This window comes from Typopeltis vanoorti, chromosome 13 (genome assembly GCF_054136105.1).
Source record: "Typopeltis vanoorti isolate ZY-2024b chromosome 13, IOZ_Tvanoo_1.0, whole genome shotgun sequence".
NCBI classification, from domain to species: Eukaryota; Metazoa; Arthropoda; class Arachnida; order Uropygi; family Thelyphonidae; genus Typopeltis; species Typopeltis vanoorti.
In genome coordinates this window covers 122,680,047-122,706,963 of record NC_143561.1, presented here as the reverse complement: position 1 = coordinate 122,706,963, position 26,917 = coordinate 122,680,047, and the positions used below count along the sequence as shown (strand labels likewise).

At 36.5% G+C, this 26,917-nt stretch overlaps 1 protein-coding gene and 1 pseudogene across 1 annotated transcript in view; both read right to left on the bottom strand.

Annotated features, from left to right (window-relative positions):
- LOC150100509 (uncharacterized) overlaps positions 1 to 26,917 on the bottom strand; it is a 1,094,033-nt gene that overhangs the window by 759,967 nt on the left and 307,149 nt on the right. The window contains exon 11 of the mRNA XM_090402670.1: positions 20,887 to 20,940. Within this exon, the coding sequence (XP_090258796.1) occupies positions 20,887 to 20,940 (54 nt within the window). The remainder of the gene's footprint in view (positions 1 to 20,886; positions 20,941 to 26,917) is intronic.
- On the bottom strand, positions 17,518 to 17,636 carry LOC150100510 (5S ribosomal RNA; annotated as a pseudogene).

Genomic DNA, 26,917 nt, shown 5'->3' with positions numbered 1-26,917 from the left:
TTCTTTAAAAAAAGCATTGCAAGAATGTTCAGATGGAATCACAATAAATGGAAAGATTGTTAACAACCTTCGATATGCAGATGACACCGTGCTAATTGCAGATAATAGTATGGATCTCCAAAAACTCATTGACAGAGTATATATAGAAAGCCAAAGAATTGGAATAAATATAAACATCAACAAGACAAAATACATGATCATCAGCAAACATCCAGCCTCATCAATGAAACTGACACTCAATGGGAAAAATATTGATCAAGATAGTGTCAAGATATAAATATCTTGGTTGCTGGCTTAATGAACAGTGGGATCCAGAAATAGATATAAAGACAAGGATTGAAGTTGCATGGCAGTCCTTCATGAAAATGAGAACACTATTCTGCAATAAAGACCTAAACATGGAAGTCAGATGTCGAATGCTGAAATGCTACGTGTGGTCTATTCTGCTCTATGGAGTTGAAACAAGGACATTGAAGGCAACAACCATCAAGAAAATCGAAGCCTTCGAGATGTGGCTATACAAAAGAATGCTAAAGATATCATGGACAGAAAAAATTACCAATGAAGATGTCTTAAAATCCATTGGCAAAGCTAAACATCTTATACAAATAATCAAGAAACGAAAAACATCATATCTTGGCCACATCATGAGAAACAGCAAATACCAACTTCTACAAACTATTTTGATAGGAAGAATTGGTGGCAAAGGAACTAGAGGAAGAAAAAGAATATCATGGTTTGACAACATCAAGACGTGGACAGGAAAGAGCAGTGCACAACTGCTCAGATTAGCACAAGAGCGCAGTTTGTTCGCCAAGATGGTCGCTGACCTTCGATAGAAGATAGCACAATAAGAAGAAGATGTCGAAGAGGGCCGAGAGATGATTGACTAAGTTGGTTTCTGGTCTCTGGAATATGAGGATAGATTGAGAGAATGCAAATTACAAACCTAGTGGATAAAAAGAAGAGGAGAGATTTGATCCAGATATATAAGCTGGCAGGATAATTACCAGATTAGCGTGGATGAGATTTTTCATAGAATATCTAATATTCCATGAAATATAAATAAATATGCGTAATATTTAATAATAGTATATGGAGGAATAATTAAATATATATATGCATAGTTGTTTGAGTAAGAGAGGCTGTAAACATTGTGCACTACCGGTTTTATTAGTGTGAGGGATTTTTTTTTTGTCAAAACTTAATTACGAAATCATTATTAGACTTAGTAACCTGCAAAACATGGTGGCGGCATTGTCATTATATGACTTTAATTTAGATTTCAGTCGTTTTGTTAAGTTTGAGGTCCGTTATATGTAATCTTTTGATTACATAAATGATTTTTGGATATTTGGTGAGGATGGAAGGAGGGTGTGCGCAAAGTGAGACCTGAATGAGGAATTGATGAAAGTAAATATGAAACTGATGACAGAAAGTGTTAGTGGTGAGATTGTCACGGGGAAAATGAGTGCGCATTTGAAAGAGAGGCAAAAAAATGTTAAAAAATCAGTATAAAAGAAAAAGAGCGATTTGAAAACCATAACGGATGTTAAAAGGGACGAAAGTGAGGTGGAGTGGCAGAAGGAAATGAAATTGAGGAACAAATGAAACTAGCATTGGCGGGACGCTGAAATAAAGTGAAAAAAATTCAAAAGAATGGATGATAGCAAAAAAAGAATGAATGATAGCAAAAGTTGGATGCATGTTGGACTGAAAGTACAGAAACAAAGAAGGATGAATGAGACTGAAAGTGAGAAGAGGGAGTCAAGAGTTAGAAAGTTAGAAAGATTGAATGATAGAGAGAATGTGTTGCGAGATTCGGAAGTTGAATTGGATTGGATGATGCAAGAAATGAAATGGATGCGGAATGAAATTAAGAAAATTCTGGTAAAAACTATTAAAATAAATAATGGCATGAAAGAGTTAACGAAAGATGAGCGAGTGGCATTGTATGGCGACTCCATTATTAAAGGTGTGCTGGAGGATAGAATGCACAAGGTATGTTTTCCAGGCACTAAAATGAGTAGAGTGATTGAGGCATTCGATATGAGACAGGAGTGAGCAAAAGAGTTAATAGTATTAATTGGTACAAATGATTTGAGAGAGGACAAAGAGTGTGTCAGAATGGATATCAGGAGGCTGCGTAGAAGGATAGTGTGACAGGAAGGGTAGTTAGCGTGTTGCCTAGGTATGACTGTGGTGAAATGAGGCAGAGAGCAAGGATTATGAATGATATACTGGCTGAAATGTGTGAGGAGATGGGAGTACAGTTTGTTAATGTGTGGAATGAGTTTGAGGAACGAAGTGAGCTGTATGGGAGCGATAGACTATTTGAGTGGTTATGGTGTGAGTCGCTTGGAGAGCCTGCTGCTGGAAGGTAGAGAAGTGAATAGAGAGAATGAATCATTTCGAGTGGGAAGTGATGTGGAAGAGCGGGAGAGTAAGACAGGAGAGATTGAAGAGGTGGTTATGAATGGGGAAGTGAGTGATATGAGTATAGAAAATGAGAGAATGGATGTGCAAGAGGAGCATGGAAACGGGGAGGCTCAGGGTGGACAGGAGTACACAGCATGAGAAAGATTGATGCTACAAGAGGATGTAAGCATGTGTAGGCAGGAAAGGAATGGGATGACCAGGGATCAAGAGGAAACAGTTTGAATTAAAAAGGGTTTTATAATGAAGAAGCAGAAAGGGAAATGGCCACAGTCGAGCATGGAGAGATCACATCGAGTAAGTGGTATTGGTGGAACTAGCTGTAGATCCAGAAATGAGCTGTTGTGTTTGTATACAAATGCTAGAAGTATAAGAAACAAGGCAGTGGAAACGGTTGCACTAATTGCGTCTGTTTGCCCAAAGATTGTCGGAATAAGTGAGACATGGTTGGAAGAAGATGACATCCTGACAGGAATAGAGATGGAGGGGTATGATGTGTTTCGTGAGGACAGAAGGGGTAAAAAGGGAGGGGTGGGTGCTATTGATGATAGAGAAAGAGTTATGTCCATATAAGGTAAAGACGCAAGAGGGAAATAGTGCCAGTAGTTTTGAGGCAGTATGGTGTGAGATAGAGGTGAATGGAATCAAATACTTGGTTGGATGTTGTTATAGATCAGGTATTGTGGATGGTGGTGATAATGAAATGTACAATCAAATTAGCCAAGTAAATAAGAAAACAGTGATCATTATGGGTGATTTTAATTAGGGCAATATAGACTGGAATGATGAGATAGCAACTGGAAGTAAAGAAAATGAGTTTCTTGAGTTTTTGAGGGATAACTACCTCAGGCAGTATGTAACAGAGGGCACACGAGGATCGAGGGTCTTGGATTTGGTCATCTCATCAGAGGATGTAATTATAAATGAGGTGTCAAATCATCCACCAATTGGCGAGAGTAACCATGAGGTGATTACCTGGGTGGTTGCCATCATTGTGAGGACCTCTGTGAGAAAAAGGATATATGTGGAACTGCAAGGGGGTGGGGGTGATTATGAAGAGCTCAGGAGACAGCTTGCAAGTGTAGTGTGGAATGAGGAGTTAGCTTGAAAAGAGATCAATGCAGCTTGAGGGATTTTCAAAAACTGTTTAGTAGTAGATGCAATGTCTAAATATATTCCAAGGGTGAGAAGGTTAAATAAAGTGGGTGTGAGATGGCTGAATAAAGAGATTAAGCATGCGATACAGAGAAAAAGGGCACTGTGGAGGGAGCATAAGAGAAGTGGAAATAACAAATTCCATGAGGTCTACAAAAAACAACCAAGGAGGGTTGTTTTTTGTAGGTTGGTGAGGACTTGGTTGGTGAGGGTAGCTAAAGAGAGGTATGAACAGCAGTTGGCTAATGAAGCTAAAAAGAATTTTAAGGAGTTCTTTCGATATGCAGCCAGCAAGAGAAAGAATAATTATAGAAGGATGACATTGATTGGAGAAAATAATATAAAGACAGCTGTTGCAGAATGTGTGGTGGAAATACTTAATGAGCAGTTCATACAGGTCTTTCAATCTTGTTAATGTGACTTCGTGAAGGGATTGAGAGCAGTTGATGATGGGGAGGAGAGATTGACTGTAGGTGAGCAAGAGGTGTATGGGGAGATGAGTAAACTTGATGTTAAAAAGCTGTGGAACTTGATAATGTATCACCATATATTCTGAAAGAATGTGCCAAGGAGTTGACACCTGCCTTGACATATTTTTTTTAATATGAGTCTTGCACTCGGTCAAGCTCCTAGGGAGTGGAAGGAGGTCAAGATTGTGCCACTTCATAAAGGAGGTGATTGAACTCAAGCATTAAACTATAGACCTATCTGTGTGTGTCAAGTGTTGTGGTTAAGTTGTTGGAGAAGCTTGTGAGAACTAGGATCCAGAGTTGGGTTGATAATAATGGTATCCCGCCTTGGGCATGGATGTTTGTGATTGTCTGTGAAAATACTAGTGGTGGTGGTGGTTGGCAGTAGATAGTGTTGGTGTAGATGATGAAGGTAGTTGCAGTTGGTGGAGTGGTGGAGATGGAGAGTTGTAGAGTAAGTGTCCTCCCATGATGAGTCTTTGTACTTCCCGGAGGTGTTATGTAATAATTATCTTTGATGGACAGCATGGATTTGCTAAACGGAGATCATGTTTTAGTAATCTACTTACTTATTACAATAAAGTGACTGCTTTCTTGGACAGAGGAAAAGGATACACAGTAATATACTTGGATTTCGCAAAGGCTTTAGATAGAGTACCTCATGATAGGTACTCTATCAAACGCTTGTGATAACTAGGATCCAGAGTTGGGTTGATAACAATGGTATTATGTTTGATGGACAGCATGGATTTGCTAAAGGGAGGTCGTGTTTTAGTGATCTACTTACTTATTTCAATAAAGTGACTGGCTTCCTTGGATAGAGAGAAGAATACACAGTAATATACTTGGATTTCGCAAAGGCTTTTGATAGAGTACCTCATGATAGGTTAACAGTCAAACCTGAGCAGATGGGGTTGGATATTAGATTGGTGCATTGGATTGGAGACTGGCTATCTGATAGGTATCAACAAGTTGTGTATGGGGGAGTGATATCCAGGAAAAGGAAATTCACTAGTGGAGTGCCTCAGGGGGGTCTGTTTCAGGTCCATTATTGCTTAACTTGTATATTAATGATATTGGTGAAGATTTGGATGGAGATATTCAGTTGTTTGCAGATGATGCAAAGTTGGGATGAACCATGAAGTGTAGTGAAGATGTTGTGGTCTTACAGGAAGACTTGATTAGATTGAGTGATTGGGAATGGAAATGGGGATGTGAGTTCAATGTTGCAAAATGTAAGGTTTTAAAATTTGGAAAACAAAGATGGGATGCAGAATTTATGCTTGGGGAGAATATATTGTTGGAGGCAGAGGAAATAAGAGATCTGGGGGTGATAGTGGATAAGGATCTAAAATTTAGGGGACACATCACCAAAATTGTGAAGCCAACACAAAGGCTTCTGGGAATGATGTGGAGGACACTGACGTGTAGAAGTATGGAGATTCTTGTTCCACTGTATAAGGCTTTCATTAGGCCACACATGGACTATTGTGCCCAGATTTGGTCACCTGGTTTTCAGAAGGATGAAGAGATGTTGGAAAGGGTCCAAAGGAGACTGGCTAAGGTAGTTTCTGACCTCTGGAATGATGAGTATGAGGAAAGATTGAGAAGATGTAATTTGCAGGGTCTGGTGGATAGGAGGAAGAGGGGAGATATGATAGATACCTACAAGTTGGTAAGGGAGTTGTTATAGGATTAATGCTGGAGAAGTTTTACAGAGAATAGTGGGAGATCAGGAGAGAACCAGAGGTCATCCCTGGAAACTGTATAAAGAGGGTGCGAGTAGGGGAGTGAGAGGCAGGTTTTTTTCTTGCAGAGTTGTGAATGATTGGAATGCTTTGCCTGAGAATGTGGTGTCTGCAAAGAGTTTGAATGTGTTTAAAACAAGGTATGATGAGCTGTGTGTGTGATAAAAGCACCTCTCAGATGAGTCTTTGACTCCATGAGGTCTTGGGGTGGTAATAATAATAATAATATCTGGAGACAGTGGGAGAATGAGAGGCCATCCCTGGAAAACTGTATAAGGTTGGTGGGAACCTTAAATCTTGTATAATCACTCATCCCATACACCACTTTTTAATATAAGTCAGTCAGCGATTCTCTTATCCAAACTAGATATATATATATATATATATATATATATATACAGGGTGTTCGGGATAAATTTGACAGTTTCGTAAGGAAAAAGAAAATCTTCTTTGTATCTATTAAATTTAATGAATTGACAAAAAAACATTACAGGCAGAGTTAATTACAATACTATCAACAAGATTTACTCAAAATAACCACCATTAGCATCGATCACAGCTTCAATTCTGCTTCGGAACCTCGAACAAGCTGATGCTACAGTCTCCCTGGGAAGGGCCACAAAAACTGTTTTAATTTTATCCATTAACTGGGCTTTTGTATTACTGGAAGTGCGATTGGTGTCTTTTTCAACTGCGCCCCATACAAAATAATCCATGGGGTTAAGGTCTGGGGAGTTTGGAGGCCAAACATTTGGACTGGTGAAGTCGTAGAAATTTTCAGACAACCATTTTTGACTTTTCCCAGAGGTGTGGCAAGGGGCCGAATCCTGCTGCCATACATACGGCCTACCATTGGCTACCCTTGTTATCCAGGGCTTGACTACAGTTAGCAACTCCACGAACAAAGCCCGAATTCCAATGCCAGGGTTCTTCAACACCTGTTCCTGCAGATTTGCGAGGAATTCTGCTGTACGAACGCAATCAGATCGTCTGCTAGGGATCTTTCTTCTTGCTACATCCTCGTAGTCACCATTGCAAGTCTCTAGTTCATGCCTGATTGTTTTTACTGTATTCAGGGAGCATTGGGCAGCAGTCGTAATATCCTTATTTTGATGGCGGGCACGAATCATCATGATACAAGTTATTCTCTTCCATGATTCAGGTGGGTTCCAGCTATCCATCCTTTCTGACATCTTGTATATGAATGAAGAAGGGTCCAAACTTTTAAATGAAGAGAAGTGTGTGTTAATACATGTAACTTACGGAAAAATATAATTAATTATAAATATGTCAAATTTATCCCGAACACCCTGTATATAATCCAGTCCCATATCTTCCAACTTATGCAAAAAGCCTTCTATGCTGAGTCCTGTGCAAAGCTTTAGCAAAGTTCAAAAATATCATGGTGTATTCATTCCTTTTAACTCAACCATGAAATTATTACAAAATGTGAGCAAGTTACTCAAAACATGACCTTCCCTTAGCAAACCCATACTGTTCTTTTCTAAGTACACATTATCTGTCACTCCAGTTCTGTAAGTAATCTCTTACCAACTTTTCCAAAATCTTTTCCACCACTCCAGAAAATGGAATTTTCTGCATTTCAATGCATCAGGAGAAATTATATATTGGTGTTGGATTCTGATTATGTAGAAATTAGAATAAATGTTATTTGATTCAGAATCCAACATGATTTTCTGTCACAAGAACTACATTTGTAAATATTATTTAATGTAAATAACATAAATTATAAATTGATATCATATAACTGCCTTAATTATATCAAATATTTAATTATTTAATCAAAGGAAAGTGTTAATGATAAAGAGGTTCTGTCTTAAATATTATTAAGCTATTTTATTTATTGTTATGTCAATATTGTAAGAACTTATATTTGTAATTTAACTACGCATTTATTGAAAAGCAAATATTCTAATTATTCCTGTTTTGTGAAAGCTTAACGTTATGTAATAACTCAAAGTAGTAGTATAGCGTAATGTAACATTCGCGAGAATGTTTACGTTTTATCGGTTGTCATAGAGATGCGTGAAATAAACGAGCGCGAGTGGAAGAGAGCATGGGCAAAAAAAAGAGGAGAAAAGGTATACGAAGAAAAGAGAGTTGGAACGGAATTTTGGAAGTAAAAGGTAGCAAGGGGATAAACTAGAGAAGTAGAAGTAAATAAAAGGTTCTTAAGGGTAGGAGTTAAATGGATAATTTTTTATAAGTGAGCAAGGACGAAACGAATTTTATAGTTAGCTGAAAGTGTAATCAGCAGTAATAATAAAAAGGAAATTAATGCTACAATCGGATAAAATAAAAAGCTGGACGTTTAAGGAAGAATTCTGAATGAACCCGGCTATTCTAGAATTGTGGCTTGTTTCCGATTTGCCCTAAAAGGAACCTCACAGCGTTTTAATTAATTTATGAGTGGTAACGACGATAGTTGAAGTACCCTGTAATTGAAGTCTAGAATTCTGAAGTGCGTTTGATAGTGCTTTAAGTATAACTGTGGATAAGTCTTGTTGATGTGTTTTTTGTTTTAGTAAGATAAATTCCAAAAGTTTGCTCACAACATAAATGATGTTCTCGGAACTATTTCCGGTAAGGTTTATCCTAGTGTATTATTTCAATACTTGAAGAATTGTTAATTACGCTATGCTTAACACTACTTTAACTGTGGAAACTCTTCGTGAATGAGAGTTGGAGATAGAATTGTTTGAAAGATATTTTCAGCTATTAGTGCTTGTGATATTTTGAACTTAGAGCATGACTGAGAATTGTGTGAAAACTGACTAGATTGGATGTTCTATTATATTAATTTAAGTGTAGAAACTTTGTAACCCAGAAGCTGAGAAAGTACATGTGAAGACTTGGAAGATTGTGCTATTGTGATTATCTAAACTTAATGTTTGACTTGTTTCTACTATAAAAATTAGAAGTAATATTTATGTATGTGTTATATGACCTATATTAAATGTTTCATTTGTTAATCTATCTATTGTATTTGCCTGAATTTCTTTTTACTGCACCGTTCACAAAAATTCGAATCTAGCGGGAATCCCAGTAAGAAAATAAATACTTCGGCCTGATTGAATGAAAAGACTGCTAACTAACTTTGAATTGATCCTACTATTTCATATAGACTTATCTAAGGATAGAGTGGCGCAGTATAATAGAAATTTCTCTACCCTTGGATTAGTGATCAATTTACAATTAGTTGTGTTTATTTCGGTGAAAGTGACTAGTAACAAGATGGTGGATTCGAACACAACATGAAAATAGAATGTCACGACATTGGTATAAGACCTAATATTGAGAGTCAGGAATGGTGAGAATCAGTGTAAGAGCGACATGTTATGCAAACTATGTTAATTATACAAATACATTTAATCATGGAGGTGAATAATGATAAAATGATAAATGTATTTATGTCCTATTCAGACTTATTATGTATGTACAAAGATATCTGCATACACAAAGCATTAGCTATTATTATTTTTTTTTTTTTTTTTTCTCACAGGAGGTTGGTTGATCAACCTATAATACATTAGTACTGTATATGGGTAGTGGGTTGGGAAATCAGAAACATGTTTACATTTGATTTAAAAGACTATATATTGTATTCCTTAAGAAACACATCAGGGTAAAGACTGTTCTATAATGTATGGATGAAGGAAGAGGAAAAGAAACTTGTGCTGTGGACATCAAGGTGCACTGTGAAGGGATGTTGAGCAGTAGCTGCACATGTTCCAACAAATTAAGTACTGAGTGGGAGAATTATTAATGCTATTTCAGATGAGCATTTCCCATGAAAATATTTATAGAATACACATATTGCAGAAACCACTTTCTGTGTGAAAGTGGAAGGAGTGAATTTGTAAGAGATGGATCATTAATAAGTCTCATTGCTCTCCTCTGTATTGAGTCAAACATTTTGAGGGTATTTTTAGGAACCCCACTCCAAATGTGAGAGCAATATTCAATAGCTGGGAGGATTTGTGATTTGTATATGGTTAACAGCTGTTCATGGGTGAAGTATCATCTTAAGCAAAAGAAAAATCGTAGTTTCTTAAGAAGCTGATGATGCAATGGTCATCGTGTGTTTATGCTTGATGTCAAGGTAATTCCAAGAAGAGAAATCTCATTTTGTCTGGGAATTTGAGTGTTATCAAAAATAATACTGGATGAAAATGGTTCTTTTTGTGTAAGAAATAAGACAGAACTGGGTTTTACTAGCATTGAAATTTATGAGGTTATCTCAGCCCCATTGGAGGATGGCTTGGAGATCAAAATTGAGGGCAGTGGTGGTTGATGTTCTGTAGGTTGAGGTGAGTTGTGTAAAGTAAGGTTTATCAAATGAAAGGGAGGAGTGCAATGTGCTGTCATCTACAAAACTGTGTATTGAGTTGGAAGTCAACTGGAGTAGATCATTGATATATAGCAGGAAGAGGGTTGGCGAGATGACAGAACCTTGTGGAATCCCGGCATTAGTTGAATCGTGAGAGGATTAGGAACCATCTACCATCACACACACACACACACACACACACACATAGTGTGTGTCCAGACAGAAAATTGGCAATCCAACTACAGAAGTCCTGAGACAGACCAAACAATGGTAGTTTGCTTAGTAAGCTTTTGTACCAGACCCAGTCAAAAGCCTTGAAGATATCAAGTGCAACCACTTGTGATTCACCAAACTACTCTATGGCATTTGTCCAGAAGGGTGATATATGTGAGCAGATCTCCTGTTAACCAGCAGCGATGGAATCCAAACTGGCAGTCATTTTTTTTAGGTGGGCGCCTTCAATTCAGGAGTTGGGACTTGGTGATTTTTTCCGTTGAATGATATATGCACGTAAACACAAGAAAGATATTTGATTAACCAAATATTTCGGTCTGGAAATAGCAGGCAATCCTCAGTGGTATTACAAGAACAGTTTTAAAAAATACAAGCTAGAATGCTAACAATAGATAGTTAAAAAAAATAGAACACACCGCGTGATGTTATATCACTAAGTATTAAGTATAAAATGGAATATTTTGAAGTAGAGACATGATTGAAAAAAAAAAAATTAATGAGTAATCTTGATTAGACTTTCCCAGATTTTTGATATAGATATACAGTCATTACGATTCAGGTTGGGACGATGGAGCAAGGCCTCCACGCTTTCCTTGAACAAACGTTCGAACCTATAATGGGATCTATGTAAGAGGCGAGTCCTAGACCAAAAGATGCTGTGGTCAGTTTCAATCCCGTGTTGAGCCAATCCAGACTTTTCAGGTTTGTTGCAAAGAATGGAGGATTGATGTTCTTGGATTCTTTTTTCAAGAGAACATCCAGTCTGTCCAAAATAGGAGAGATCACAGTTGCAAGGAATTTGATAAACTCCAGGAAGAGATAAAGTTGAGCGTTTGTCTTTAGAAGAAGGAAAATAAGAAGACAATTTGTTAATAGGTGAATACATAGTTGTTAAATCATATTTCTTTAAAATTCTTGCGATAGGTTTTGAAATACCGGAGATATAAGGAATAGGCACTCGATGTATTGAAACTTTGTTGTTTTGTGGAGGATTATAAGAATTGAGAAGATGTTGAGTACTTTTTTTTAGAAAAGCCATTGAGTTTCATGTGTTGTTGGATAGTAGAAAGTTCTTTCTGGAGATAATCAAAAGTAGAACAATTAGTTTTGGCTCTTCTGATGAGGCATTTTATAATTCCTGTTTTTTGTCATGGATGATGGGCTGATTCTTTAAGAATATAATGACCTGTGAACACTGGTTTCCTGTATACTGTAGTTGTAAGAATATTTGAAGGTGACTGGATGAGGAGAATGTCTAAAAAAGATAACTGGACTGGTTGTTTTCTTCTATTTCCATAGTAAACTTTATACGATGATGCACAGAATTAATACTGTTTAAAAAAGAAGGTAAAGAGTGTTTGCTGTGAGGCCAAATAGTAAAGATGTCATCTATACATCTTACCCAAGAAGATGGTTGAGGGAAAATAGATGAGAAGAGGACTTTTTCTAAATGTTCTAAATGAAAGTTGGCTAAAGCAGGAGAAAGAGGACTTCCCATGGCCGTCCCTTCTACTTGGCTGTAAAATTTATTTTGACATACGAAATATCCAGAATGTATTAAGAAATCGAATAGTTTTATAATGTCTTGAGGAAAGATGTCATCAAGTAATTTTAAAGTTTCCTTGAGAGGTACATTAGTATATAAAGATTCTATATCAAAGCTAATAAGATTTGTAGGTTGTAATGAGACATTTTTTAATTTTTCTAAGAAATCCGAGGAGTTATTTAAAAAATAATTAGAGTTGCCAATATAAGATTTCAATAATTTAGCTAGATATTTGGCTATACGGTAAGTAGGAGAATCAATACAATCTACTATTGGACGAAGAGGATAGTCAATCTTATGGATTTTTGGAAGGCCATAAAATCTAGGAGGCCTTGCAAAATGAGTTTTAAGTCTTTCAATTGTGTCTTTATCTAAACTGATGACTTCATCTAAGAGAGAATTTAATTTCTATAGTTGTCTGGATTATAATCAATTTCTTGATATGTGAAGCGATCTCGAAGCAAAAGAGAAAGTTTTCTTCTGTAATTTGCTGAGTCCATAACTACTGTTATGGACTCATCAATTTTTTTATTTTTTTTTTTTTTCCAATCATGTCTCTACTTCAAAATATTCCATTTTATACTTAATGCTTAGTGATATAACATCACACAGAGTGTTCTATTTTTAACAATCTATTGTTAGTATTCTAGCTTGTATTTTGTAAAGCTGTTCTTATAATACCACTGAGGATTGCCTGCTATTTCCAGACTGAAATATTTGGTTAATTAAATATCTTTCTTGTGTTTATGTGCATATATCATTCAGTCTTATGTCACAAGTATCTTAAAACAGCAGATTTTTTCCATTACTTTAGATAGAACTGAGGTGATTGAGATAAGGTGGTAGTTTGGTAGTTAGAGTAGTGGCATATTTAGGTATAGGCCCAGGCCTAGAGCGGCAAATTTTGAGAGTCGGTGGAAATTTCCAGGCTCTCATTTTTGTAATTATAACAAGTTTCTTATATGCTGAATCTACTCACAAGTAGAGAAATATTTTTCTTTTCCTCATTACAGTTTTCCTCATTCCAATATGCTTGCAGACTAAACTGCAAGCATAATTGGCATGTAATCAGATTCTGCCTAACTATACAGACCGAGACACGTGCATGGAAAGCTACTGTATTGTTGTCGGTAACTTGACACAAAGGCAATAGCAATCACGGTCGGGAGAGATTGATGCTAATTAATTTTGTGTCTGTATTATTCTTACTAACTGTAACAACTTTAACTTCTTTATTATTTCAAATTCCAATTAAGATTGTTAATTGTTGCCCTTCCTTCAACTCTTTAGTTCAGCATCCTGATATCTTTGTGGCAGTTAAGACATGCTAAATCTGAAATTATTTTTGGAGTTTTCAGTGCCCTTGTCATATGTTGTCATCAAAGTGGAGGCAATACTGTTTTATTGTTTTGCTTTTAAAAAGTTATAAATTGTGTAAATCAGTTTGATACTTCCTGTATGTTTTAAATTACTATTTAAATTTTAAAACATGAGTGATGGTAGAAAGCGCCTTAGTGGTAGTGAATATAAGAAGAGGAGAAAAGAAAAGGAAGCAAAAATTAACGAAGTATCAAAGACAAGAAAACTGGACAGTTTTTTGCGTCGGTATCTGCTAATAGTAATTGTGATTTGGAAAAAGAACAAGAAGTGGTTGAGGAGATGGAAATTGAATCTGTTTCAAATCCCAACAATTTGGCAGCACAGGTAATAGTGAGTAATGACCCAGCTGAGTGGATTCTAAATGACGTAACATGCGAGTATATCACAGTTAACAGGTTTCCACAAAATTTAGACAGTGATCTTTCTAAATCACAAAGAGCTTATCCTGACAAAGTAAGACATGTTTCTAAGAAACTCATCGAGAGGAATCTGATTAATGGCAAGAAATAATAAGAGATTTTCTTGTTTACTCTCCTAGTACCAGAAAGATCTTCTGTGCACCTTGTCACCATTTTGGTGGAGTGGGGGAGGGCTGACAACAGTCACTTTGTCAGTAGATTTAATGACTGGAAAAATGCAGACGCATGAGTGAGTCATCACGAGAAAGCAACTAGTCATATGAACTGTCTGATAGCTCTGAAACAAAGAGCAAATCTTGCAGGGAGAATTGGCTTACAAATAACTCAGCAACTGAAAGAAGAAATTAAGTACTGGAAGGCAGTGTTAAAATGAGTAGTTGCAGTTTTAAAAACATTGGCCAGTAGAGGACTTGCTTTGAGGGGAAAGGATGACATTTTCAGTTCTGTGCATAATGGAAATGTAATGATGTGTCTAGAGTTAATTAGTGAATTTGATCCCTTTCTTGCTGAGCATATTGCCAAAAGCGGGGGAAAAAAGAAAAGGTTTCGTTTCCTATCTTTCCTTTGCCATGTATCAGGAATTTATTAAAATAATGGGTGAGAAAGTAATCAAATTTATTGTGGAAGAACTTAAAATAGCTAAGTACTATTTCATAATTGTTGACTCAACACCAGACTTGTCTCATGTTGATCAGCTGTCCTTCATTGTATGATATATGAAAGAACATGGAACTCCTGTGGGGCGTTTCTTGCTTTTCATTCCTAATGCAAGTCACAAATCTGAAGAGTTGCAAGAGGCAGTTTTGACTTCACTAAACAAGCTTGGAATTGATGTAGCAAATTTCAGAGGACAGGCATATGATAATGCTAGTAACATGTCAGGCAAGTACACAGGACTACAAGCAAGAATTCTTGAAATAAATCCATTGGCATAATTCACACCGTGCGCTGGACATTCTCTGTCTCTAATTGTTACTTGCGCTGCGAATCCTGTCAGTACACTTCTGCATTTTTTGATGTCCTTCAGAAACTGTACGTATTTTTCATATCTTCAACACATCAGTGGAGTGTTCTAAGAAAGTACTTGGAAACGTCTGCAAAAGTAATCAAACGTCCTTCGCCTACTCATTGTTCAGCTTGTGATGATGCCTGTCGAAGTCTTTGTGGGGGATGGAAGGAAATAATTTCCACTTTGTCCGAAACTGAAAATGACACCACCCAGAAGAAAGTTATGCGATGTGAAGCAAATGGGATTCTACGGCAACTTCAGTCACTGGAGGTTGGGATCATGACCTGCCTATGGGGGTGATATTCTCGCAAGAATGAATGCCACAAGCAAGAAATTACAAAGTGTAAACATTGATATAGGAACTGTAAGGGTCCTCGAAGAATATTTCAAAGAACTAGAGTTACTCTATGAATAATCCTATGAAGAACAGGGCAAGAAACTTGGTGGAGTTGACTTGTATGAGGAAGAGAAAAAGAGGAAGAAAAAGCCCACCAGGTTTTCTGACGACAGAAAAGATGAAAGTAATGAAAATGAAGACGAGTACAATCCATCAATCAGTTTCAAATTTGATACTTATGACAGTTTTGCACAGTCTCTCATTTGAAATTAATCAAAGAAAAGTGTCGTATGTAAACCTCTCGAGGGAGTTCCGGTTTCTCACTACAATGTATGTGATATGTGAAAAGGATGTCATAAAAGGGGGGGGGGAGACAAAAAAAAATTCAAGACCACTTTGACTGATATTGAACCTGAATTTGTAAACAAATGTCTGTACTTCAGAGCACACCTGAAATCAAGTGGCCTAGAAATAAATACACTCCTACAACTTTCACAGAAAATTCGACAGAAAGTCTCACAGTGTATATATCCCAATCTGAACACTGCTGTTACGAATTTTCTGTGTAAGATGGCAATAAATTGCTCAGCTGAATGATCATTTTCCACCCTCAATAGGTTGAAGGACTACCATAGAACAACTATGACAGAAGAAAGGCTCAGCAACTTGGCAGTTCTACAAATTGAGAGCGATATTACAAGAGTACAGGACTACGAGGACTTGATAAATACCTTTGCCGAGCGAGCGGCAAGACATAGAATATTCTATGACATTTTGGGTGATTCATAATATATATATATATATATATATATATATATATTACGAATTTACGATATAAATAGATTATGCATGTAAATCAACATGTTCATTAAATATGAGGGGCGACACTTTCTGTGGGCCTAGGGCGGGAAATACCTAAATACGCCACTGAGTTAGAGGGCAGTGATTTGTAACCTTTCTTGGGAATGGGTTAAATATAGACCAATTTCCAGGCTGTGGGATAGATACCAGTGAAGTGAGAAAGCATATACAAGTGACTTAGGATAGGGGTGAGTCAGTTCTGGTGCACAACTTTAAGGACAATTGAAGGAATACCATCAAAGCCAAGAGACTTTTTTTATCTAATTTTGACAGTATTTTTCTGGCCTCTTTCTGGCAAAAGGATATAGGGGGCATTGTATGTTGGGCATCTGGAATGGTTGGGGGGGGGGCGCATTTACCATTGTCAAGAATTATAATTTAATGTCACAAGTGTCTCTCAAGAATAGAATTTACCATCGTCAGTTATGTGTGCACTGGAAGCAAAGTGTGAAGCCAAAAGATTGGCTTTTTCTGTGGGTAATGATACAATAGAGCCATCTGGGTAGATATAGAGGTGGGAATAGTGTTGGCAGAAGTTATGACTCATGATTTCAAAGATGACAACTTTGTTCTTTCTTGGCAAATGTTAGGTCTGCTCGAGCATTTATGCATAATTGGGGACAAGTGCCCTCAAACTTGTTGATCGCTGTTATTAATTTAGATGTGCTTGTCAGTGTGTTACAAATCACTTTTACAAGATGTGGAAACTTTGTTCTGTTCTTGCTATTATTTATAGGTCAGAAACTATGTCAATATTAATTATGTCCAAAACATGATATTTTTGGAATCAAAATTGCATTCCTCTGCTAATGTGATTATGTCTTCTTTTAGTGATTTTCCATTTTCCATCAGAAAGTTCAAAATAACAGCAATCGATTTTTTGTTTTTGGTCTCCATTGAGTCATGTATCGTTGATGTGATCAGGTCATGGAGTTTGCTTGTGGGCAAGGGTGAACTGCATTATGATGATGATCATCAATTAGTTCAAGCTTAGCTTCCAGCACTTGTATTTTGGAGGATAAAGTTTCGTTTATAGCATTGAGGTGCTCTTCGAGGTTTTTGACTCGTTTGCCTAAGTTCAGGAGCTGTTTAACAGTAGGGAGGCACAGCGAACAGAAAAAGAGCTGATTGAGGTTGATAAATAGCACCAATTCATCTATTTATTTTTGCACAGGAAGCGTGTAGTCACTATAGAATGTAATCAGCAATAGAATTCACATAATGCACCTTTTTTTTATTTTTTTATTTTTTATTGGTGACATTTTACAGCTGGTGTACTTTGTGAGTTTCTCGGCGATAGATGATACAGCACTAGCAAATCATGAGGTGCTCTTCTGTCGTTGGGTTTTGTTGCCACCAAATTTGAAAAATAACTGATTTGATGCACTATAAGTACTTACAGATTGTGCAGAAGTAATTGGCTCCTTATTACCTGCTGTTAAGATTTCTGTTTAATGATTAATTTGAAAGTAAGTAAAAATTATTGTATATATTTTTGAAAAATACTTACAATAATGATAAAATATGGGAGCACAAGTTCAGAGCAACTTACTGGCAGACTTCAAAATTAAAGCCAGCAGCACCCATGGTTCCCAGGTCGTCACCCTCCCAAGTAATAACTGGGCTCAGGTTTGCTGAACTTCAGTGATCAGATGAGAACTGGTGCTTTCAAACATATCTGGCCACTGATCATATTATTATTATTAAGAGAGAGTAAGCTGTCCATCCACACTATGATGATGTGAATGGAATACCATGTGCATACAGGTGATGCAAGTTATGAAAATTATAAGTCACAAGCGAGAAGTTATAAGTACCATACAACTATTGTAAGCTAAAGACAACCCATAAGAATTCCATCATTATGCTACAAGTAAAAGAAAGAAAGAATGATTATGAAAGAAAAACTCAATGTTATGCAAGTGAAAGATATAGAAGGGATTATTTAAACTAATGAGTGCCCATTTTGCTAAGAGCTATCAATTGGGTGTATGTAAAATTGAGCTCAATGCTATCTCTACTGGATGAAGAAACTCTGATCTATCAAAAAGAGATACTAGAGCAGTTGCATAAAGTAAATAAGAATTTGGAAATAGGGACTGATGGGATATTAGCATAGATGCTAAAAGATTATTTTCAGCTGAACTGGCTTGACAAGAATGTATTATTTGAGTCTCAGAACAGAGAATGTTCCCTGAGAAAGAAAAGACTGTATGATAGTCCCATTGCACAAAGGTATTACAAAGACATCTAATTATCAACCTATTGATATCTCTACTGTTCCAGAGATACCTATTGGTATCTCTGGAATGGTAGTGATAGTGATTGTTTTGTAAAAGAGTGGTAGTGATTATTTTGGAAAAGTTGGTAAGAGTTTGCATACATAAATGGGTTGACAGTAAATCTATGCTTTGCAAAGAACAGGTTTACCTTAAGGGATGGTCATATTTCAGCAGCTTGTTCAAATTATATAATAATGTTATGGCCAAGTTAGAGAAGGGAAATGAATACACCATGATAATTTCTGACTTTGCTAAGCCTTTTGACAAGATACAGCATGGAGGGCTGTTGTGCATAAGTTGGACGACTGAAAAGCTAGATTATTCATTGTTAGTTTGGATAAGAGACTGGCTGGCAGACTGACTGATATCAAAAAGTTGTGTATGAAGGGGTGGGGGGGGCGATAGCAAGATTTAAGGTGACTACTGGTGTTCACAAGGGATTGGTCTCCTTTGGTTCATTGTTATTAAATCTTTACATTAATGATTGGGAAGAATCTGACAGGTGACATATAGCTGTTTGCTGATGATGCAAAGATAAGCAGGGTAGTAAGGAACTGATATCCAGTTTGCAGAATGAGCTGAATTGTCGCATGTGAAAATGGCTGTCATTTCAATGTTAGTAAATGCACTTTGGTATGTTGAGATATCCAATTGTGTATTATATTTGTCGGATTATGCTAAAAGAAACAGATCTGCTATGAATCTTGTAGGTCAAAGAAAGTTGAAGCCCCAGAGACATATAGCAAAGACTGCAAAACTGCACTCAGAGGATAATTGCAATTGAAATGAACATCAGCATATAAGCATGAGGAGGTCATTTTGTCCCTTTAAAGGCTTAGATACAACTTATCTACACTACTTAGCACAATTGTGGTCTCCTGGTTTCAGCAGTGATGAAGATACAGTGGAAAGAATACAAAGAAGAGTGTAAAGATGATATCAGGACTGAAATGATTATGTGGAAAGATTATGAGGACAGACTGAGAATTTGTGAACTGCAGATACTACCAAACAAGAGAAAGAGGAGCAATATGAGAAAAGACCTACAAACTTCTGAAAGGACCTTACAGGATATCAGTAGATGGAATTTTTAATTTTATGGAAGATCAGAAGAGGAAGAGAGGGCATCCATGGAAGTTAAGAATGAGTACAATCAATAAGGAGCAATACTTTTCTATCATGGAGCAGTGCATGATTGGAATGGCATGCCTTTTCAGGTAGTGAGTGCAGGTCTTATGAATGGTGTGAGTGATAAGGGATTCCCTCAATGAGTCACTGATTCCTTGACTAGAAGTCCCTGGCAATAATGATAGTAATATTCTTGACCAAGCAAATGTCTTGCATTCTGACCTTCTCCTCACTGAACAATATTATTAGCTACTAAGATAATTGAAGTGAGAAACTTGTTTTATGGCACATCCTTTAAAAGATAGAGGTGTCATCTTGATCACTTAATCTTGTTTTCCCAATACTGCTAATCAAACCTAGTTGACTGAGAGCTTCATCAACTGCAGTGAGTTCATTATTTGTGGATAAGGCTAAACCATTAGCATAATCCAATTAAACAATCTAAAACTCTTAAACCACTTTAGTCTCTGGTCCTTCCTTTATAGAGTCCTATTCATCACAAAATCAATTGCAAGACTAAATAAGAAAAGTGACAAGACACAGTTCCTGTCTTACTTCAATTGCTATTTTAAACTTTTTACTTATATCTTTATTAAGTTTAATATAAGCTTCACTGTTATCATGTAAAAGCAGTCATAATATTAATAATGTTCAGAAATTCCATAAGCGCTTATTATTATCCATTTTGCCTATAGGTCAAATCAAGTCTTTTTTAAAGTTAAGAAAGCTTTATAAACATGTGATCACAAGTTTCTGAAAGTTTAAACCATTCTCAAGGGTTCTCATATTCTCATTCTCAATAATTTTCACATACTGTGCAATCTCCTTTCTTAAAAATGGACATTATTATACTTCTATTTAAGTATAATATTTTCTGGGAATCCTGCTGTGATAGAAAGTGCTCATGATCTCAGTGAACCAAGTCACTAAATCTCCACACCTGCTTTTAGCATTTCTTCAGCAAATTTCATCACATATTTTCTAATTTGCGAAATTTTAATTTATTTATTGCCAACTTATATTCAGATAGTGTAATGGTACTGATAGAAATTAATAAGTAGAAGTAGTCTATTCACTAAGAGCAACTTAGTCACATGACTTAATATTGTTTAAAAGATTATCATTGCTCTACCTACACTGCTAGGATGGTATCATGCTCTTCAACTGTCTTCTTATTTCATTATTTAAATTCTCTCTCTCTTTCTCTCTCTCTCTCTTTAGATACATTCTTTGCTTTTTTAAGCAAGCATGGCGCAGAGAAACAGGAGGCTGTAACATGATCAGTTATGAATGCCTTTTATACATGAAAAGACAGAGTTCCGTGTTTGCTTTCTAGAGCAGGACTTGCTGATTATCCATTCAGGGTAGCCATTCATTGTACTAATATACAACAGGTTTACAACTTCCTGTGGATCAAATACACAATAAGATGAACATGTTTTTTTGTATATTTTATTTGTTAATTTATATTTCAAATTATATATATTTTGATATTTGAATATCAAATAAAATATATTTATTAATACTTACATCCTGTCCCTTCCTACCATCAAATCCACGAGGGCCCTTTTCCCCTTTTTCACCCTAAATGCAAAAATGAAATAATGTAATCTAAAATTATCATACAGCAAGGAAATAAATGAGCAAAAACTGTATTAAAATTAGTCTCACTCTAAAAATTCCATTTTTAGAGTGAGAGAGAAGGGAACTGCAGTCTTCATTTTCAAAGCAGTGTTCTATAACTCCCTAGTATTATAAGCAATTTTCTGTTAGTATGATAATAAAAATTATACCAGTTCAATTTATGTCAATACTTGATTTTGACTAGGAATTTTAATTTTAAATTAGCCAAGTTTGCTAACCAACTTTAGTGCAGCATAAATAAAAGCAAGTGAACAATACTAGTACTATTAGAGTAATAATATACTAATAATAGTGTATCATACAAATTAAAAAGTACAACATAATGGGTGTGTTTTTCAGATACTGTGTGGCAGTGTTCAATGAGACTACTAACACACAATGGAAAATGTTTCTCTCATTTTTATTTACTTTTGGTTTTTGTAGCAAGTGATGCACAATGTTCTTTGTGCAGTCTTTCTGATAAAAATAATAATAAGAAGAAAAATAAGAAGCTTTTAAAAGCTTTCATTTTGTTCCAATGAAAGGAAAATGCTAAATAATAACCATCTCATCATATTCCTATTATCTTACATAATCCTGATGTTCCTGTAGCAATTACTTATCTCTTTGAACCATGTAATTTTTCTGTCATTTTTATTTGCTTTTGGTTTTTGTACCAAATTATGCACAATGTTCTTTGTGCAGTCTTTCTGGTAAAAATAAAAAATAATAAAAATAAGAAGCTTTTAAGAGCTTTCATTTTGTTCCAATGAATGGAAAATGCTGAATAATAACTATCCCATCATATCCTTATTATCTTACATAATCCTGATGTTCTATTTGCAATTATTTATCTCTTTGAGCCATGTCTAAAATCTTAATGAGGTTTGGAAGAAAATATTTAATAATGCTAAAGTATCAGATAATGTAATATTATTAAAAAGTGATTAATTAAAATTTCAGACAGAAATTATTATTTCTATATTTAATTAATAGAGTTCACAAAGAGAATCAACTAGATATTGTCTTAAAATGCGAGATGTCCCTAATAATTCCATCTGAAGTTGAGATGGTGTTATATCTGAGTGACTTAGCTTTTCTAGGAAATTCAAAAATTCTCTTGGTACTACTAGCATTCCTATAACTACTGAAATTGTTGCTGCTTGTTTTGTTTCAAATTTGATGAATTTAAATCTCTATATTGCTATGCATGATCAATTTTTAGGCATTTTTTCTTCCACTCAACTATCTCTTAGTACTGTCATGTCAATAAACCAAACATGCTGTTGTTCGACTCCAGTGATGTCCATCATATTATGTTCCATAGTTATCTGAATTTTTTTAACATCCCATAATATCTTCACATCTTCATTTTCACTAAATTTTAAAATATATGTTCCCAAGGTTTTTTTCATGTTGGACAATCATGTTTTCAATTCAGACTGTAAGGTAGACTCATTTCTTCTGGATGATTTTCCATATCATATAAAATCATCCATATCTATGTATGTCATCCATGTATAAAATCATAAATCATAAAATCAATTTCTTTATGAATGCTAATGAGAAAAATGCTGGGATGAGTAGAAATAGAAACAATTCTGCCAGATGATGATAAGAAACTAGTGGTTCTGAAAGCTCCAGCAAGTTAAATTTTAATATTTATTATGTAGTGGTATTGAGAGTTTTCAGATGAATTCCATTGTGCGATAGCCGAGTTAAAAATTGTGCGGTGATTAATTTCTGTTTGTTTTTTAATTCATTAATCAGGGACAAAATGGAAATGAGAGGACGCTAAGCAGATCAGTGCAAAAGACAAATAATGCAAGTGGCATGGAGTTTATGAGAATAACAGAAGCCAGTGATTCTGGTTATACAGAAAATGTAACATGCTCATGGACTATTAAGTTTCTTTGAATGTGAGTGATAGCAGGTAAAAAGGAGTATGAGAAATTATGAATGCAGATATCGAAGCAAGCAAGAAAGAAAATAAAAAAGAAAGCATAAGAAGAATTGCAAGTACCCTGGATGATGAATTATTGAATATCGTCCTATGTGTTTCTAAACGATCTTCAGCCTGTTCACATGAAAGACATTCCTAGACACTGATGCAAAAATAAGAATCATTATACTGTAAGCAGAAAATTACTTCTGACAACAGTGCTACTAATAAATGGGATGTGAATATTTCTGGATGCATGTTGTCAGATGCTGAAACTAGCGTAGAAAGTATTTTTAACTTGGGTATAATTATGTTAAAGATACCAAGCCATTTGGTAAAATACTTACAAGCTCTGCATTACTAAATCTTGGTATTTCTAGCCTGGCTCCCACTGATTAGACCTCAATAACGGTCGAAACCGGTCTGGGTAGTGGTCCCTTGCCTTTAATACAAAACATCATACATCCCCTTCTTGGAGATGTGTTTTGGCATTAAGGGTAAATATTAAGATTACTGATCAGAGCTTGCTCCACCTTTACCACGAGTTTCCTTGGTCTTGCACTACCTGTGGGATCAGCTAGTCTTGCATAAATTGCAGGCACAAACTTGACATTTTGTCTGTTTGCTTACTTGGAAAAAATGGAGTAAAACCAGGTATAAAATTGCTGAAACTAGTGTATATTGGCTAAAGGCCATGATTTTGCTTTGGTACCTAAATGCATCCCATATCTTGATTTTTTGCATATCACTGAAAGCAATTTATCAGAACTTTCAAGCAAAGATGCTAATAAACTATGCTTTGAAGATGCTGCTTTACTCTTTAAAGGCAAATTCTCTATGTAATTTATGCTGAAATGGGTGTGCTGTTTTCATTAAGACAAAAGAACAATATATCTATTTCGAACAGGGGCAAATGCTGATCTTGAAATTCACGCTTGGTCTTGTTATCATTCGGGGAATAAGAGGTGTGATTGAAGTCTGATTAGCGGAATAATGAATTACTGACCATTTAAAACTATGTACAGGTAATGAAGAGGTACTAGAGATGGCAGGCATAAACAGGAGCCTGATGAAAAAAATTAAAAAGAGAAAAGTCAGATATTCTGAGACATAACTGCCTACAAATGACACTTCTCGAAGGAACTGTTGAGGGAAAGAGAAAGAGAGGAAGACGAAGACTGGAATGGATGAAAAATATAGAAGACTGGACCTATCTCTCATATGAGAAATGCAGCAGAGAGGCACAGAATAGGACATGATGGAGACACATGGTAGTCAATCTCCTGGAGGGAGAAGACACCTGACAGGACAGGACAAGACAAGTAACGTTCATATAACATGGATGTTAGGTTCCGCAGAAATGCCACTTTTAAATCACGTTATGTGAGTCTCAGATCACATAGAAAAGGTAGGGTTATGTTCTGAAATCTTTTTTTTTTTTTTAATTATATAAACAACAATGACATATCCAACAAAAAATATTATTATTATTATTATTATTATTATTATTATTATTCAGGCCTCCAAGGAGTCAAAAGACTCATCGAGGGAGGTCCTTCCTAAGACACAAAGTCTGTCAAGACTCATCGAGGGGAGGTCCCCCCCTGAGAAACACAAAGTTTATCATACCACTCCTTAAAGTCACTGACCGTTCTCGCTCCCACCACTCCATCAGGCAATGCATTCCACGGCTCAACCACCCTCCACACAAAGAAACCACTCCTTACCCTCTTGCTCACAGTTTCCCTTCGTAACTTCCAGGGATGGCCTCTTGTCATCACTCCTTCCCGCTGATCAACCAAGCGAAAGAACTCCCCAGTGTCAACCCTGTAACCACCCCTCAACAGTTTAAAAGTCTCAATCATATCACCTCTCCTTCTTCTATCCACCAAACTCTGCAGTCCACATTCTCTCAGCCGATCCTCATAACTATCATTGTACAGTCCTGAAACCATCTTTGTCATCCGTCTTTGTATCCTTTCCACAGTTAATTTATCCCCTTCAAATCCTGGGGACCAAATCTGAGAACAATAGTCCAAGTGTGGTCTGATCAGAGACTTATACAACGGAATGATAACCCTCTTATCTCTGCAGGTCAGTGTCCTTCTCATAATAGCAGCAATCCTCTGTGTTACCTTCACCACCTTTGCAATATGTCCACTAAACTTCAGGTTTCTATCAATCATCAACCCCAGATCTCTTGTCTCCCCTACTTCCTCCAGTATAACTCCTCCCATAGAGTATGCAGCATCCCATCGATGTTTCCCAAACCTCAAGACCTTACATTTTGCTGCATTAAACTGACACCCCCATTCATTTGCCCATCTATCTAGCTTATTTAAATCCTCTTGCAGGGCTACCACATCTTCGCTATTACTAATAATCCTTCCCAGCTTCGCATCATCCGCAAACAACTGAATATCCCCCTGCAATCCACTGGCTATGTCATTGATATAAAGGTTAAACAATATAGGTCCTAGTACTGAGCCCTGTGGGACCCCACTTGTAACCCTCTGCCTCCTGGAAACTGCTCCACCATACACAACTCTCTGATACCTATCAGACAGCCAATCCTGAATCCAGTTGACTAATCTGACATCCAGACCCATGTGCTGCAACTTAAATATCAGCTTATCATGTGGCACCCTGTCAAATGCCTTCGCCAAGTCTAAGAAAATTGCAGTATATGCCTTTCCCTCATCTAATGCTCTTGTAACTTTATTATAAAAGGCTAGCATATTGCTAAAACAAGAGCGTCCTTTCACAAATCCATGTTGATTCTCACAGATAACATTACCCTCATCTGCCCAATGCTGTACATGGTCCCTCACTACTTTCTCCAAGATCTTAACAACTACTGATGACACACAGACTGGCCTATAATTAGACACTTCCAGTCTGTTACCACCCTTATGCAATGGCACTAACTTACCTTCCTTCCATTCCCTGGGCACCTTTGCCAAAGCCAGACTTTCATTGTAAAGCCACGTTAAAGGTATTGTCAATTCGCTAGCACATTCTCTCAAAACTCGTGGCGAAATACCATCCAGTCCCACAACTTTACTGACATCCAGAGTACTCAGTATCTGAAACACACTCTCCTCCTGTACCTCCAGACCTCGTACCAGTCCTATCCCTCTAGCATTAAAACTGACTCCTCTAGGATGAAATACTCCAATAAAGTGTTCATTGAACAATTCCACTATGTCCTCTGCATCAGTCACTCTATTCCCATTTTTATCCCACAATATCATTCTTCCACAGTCATTTCTCCTCCTACTGGCCACATAGCTAAAAAATTCCCTAGGATTTTCTTTGGATCTTAGGGCCAATCTCCTCTCATATTCCAGTTTCGCTTTCCTTACCACACGAGTCACTCTTCTGGCCTGTGTCTTATATTCTTCACCCATCCTCTCTTCACCTGTCTCCTTATATCTCTTCCATAGCCTCTTTTTCGCATGCAGTTCCTGTTTAATGTTGTTTGTCATCCACTTTACTCCAAATTGCGCCCTCTTCTTCACTCGTGGTATACAACTTACCATTGCTGATAACAAATATTCTTTCAAAATTTCCCACGCACTGGTGATATCCCGGCCGTCCAATTCCTCCCTCCATGAAACTTCCCGAAGTTGACGTCTAAGACTATTATAATCACCTGCCTTATAATTCCACATAAGTTCCCGTCTCTTTGATACTCCTGCATGTCTATTCATTTTCCATGTCAACACCATATGGTCACTCTCTCCAACTGGTGGGAGAGAAGTCAACTCAGTTATTATCAACTCTTCTGATGCTATAACCAAATCCAAAATTTTTGAACCTCTTGTTCCCTCTGTTACATGTTGCCTAAGACATTTGTCCCTCAAGAATTCTAGAAATTCCATTCCCCTATTGTTACATGCATGTTCCTCTCTCCACTTTATACTACTGAAGTTAAAATCTCCCATAACAATCATTCTTCTTGCACTTGCCAAACTTAGCTGTCTAAACATCTCC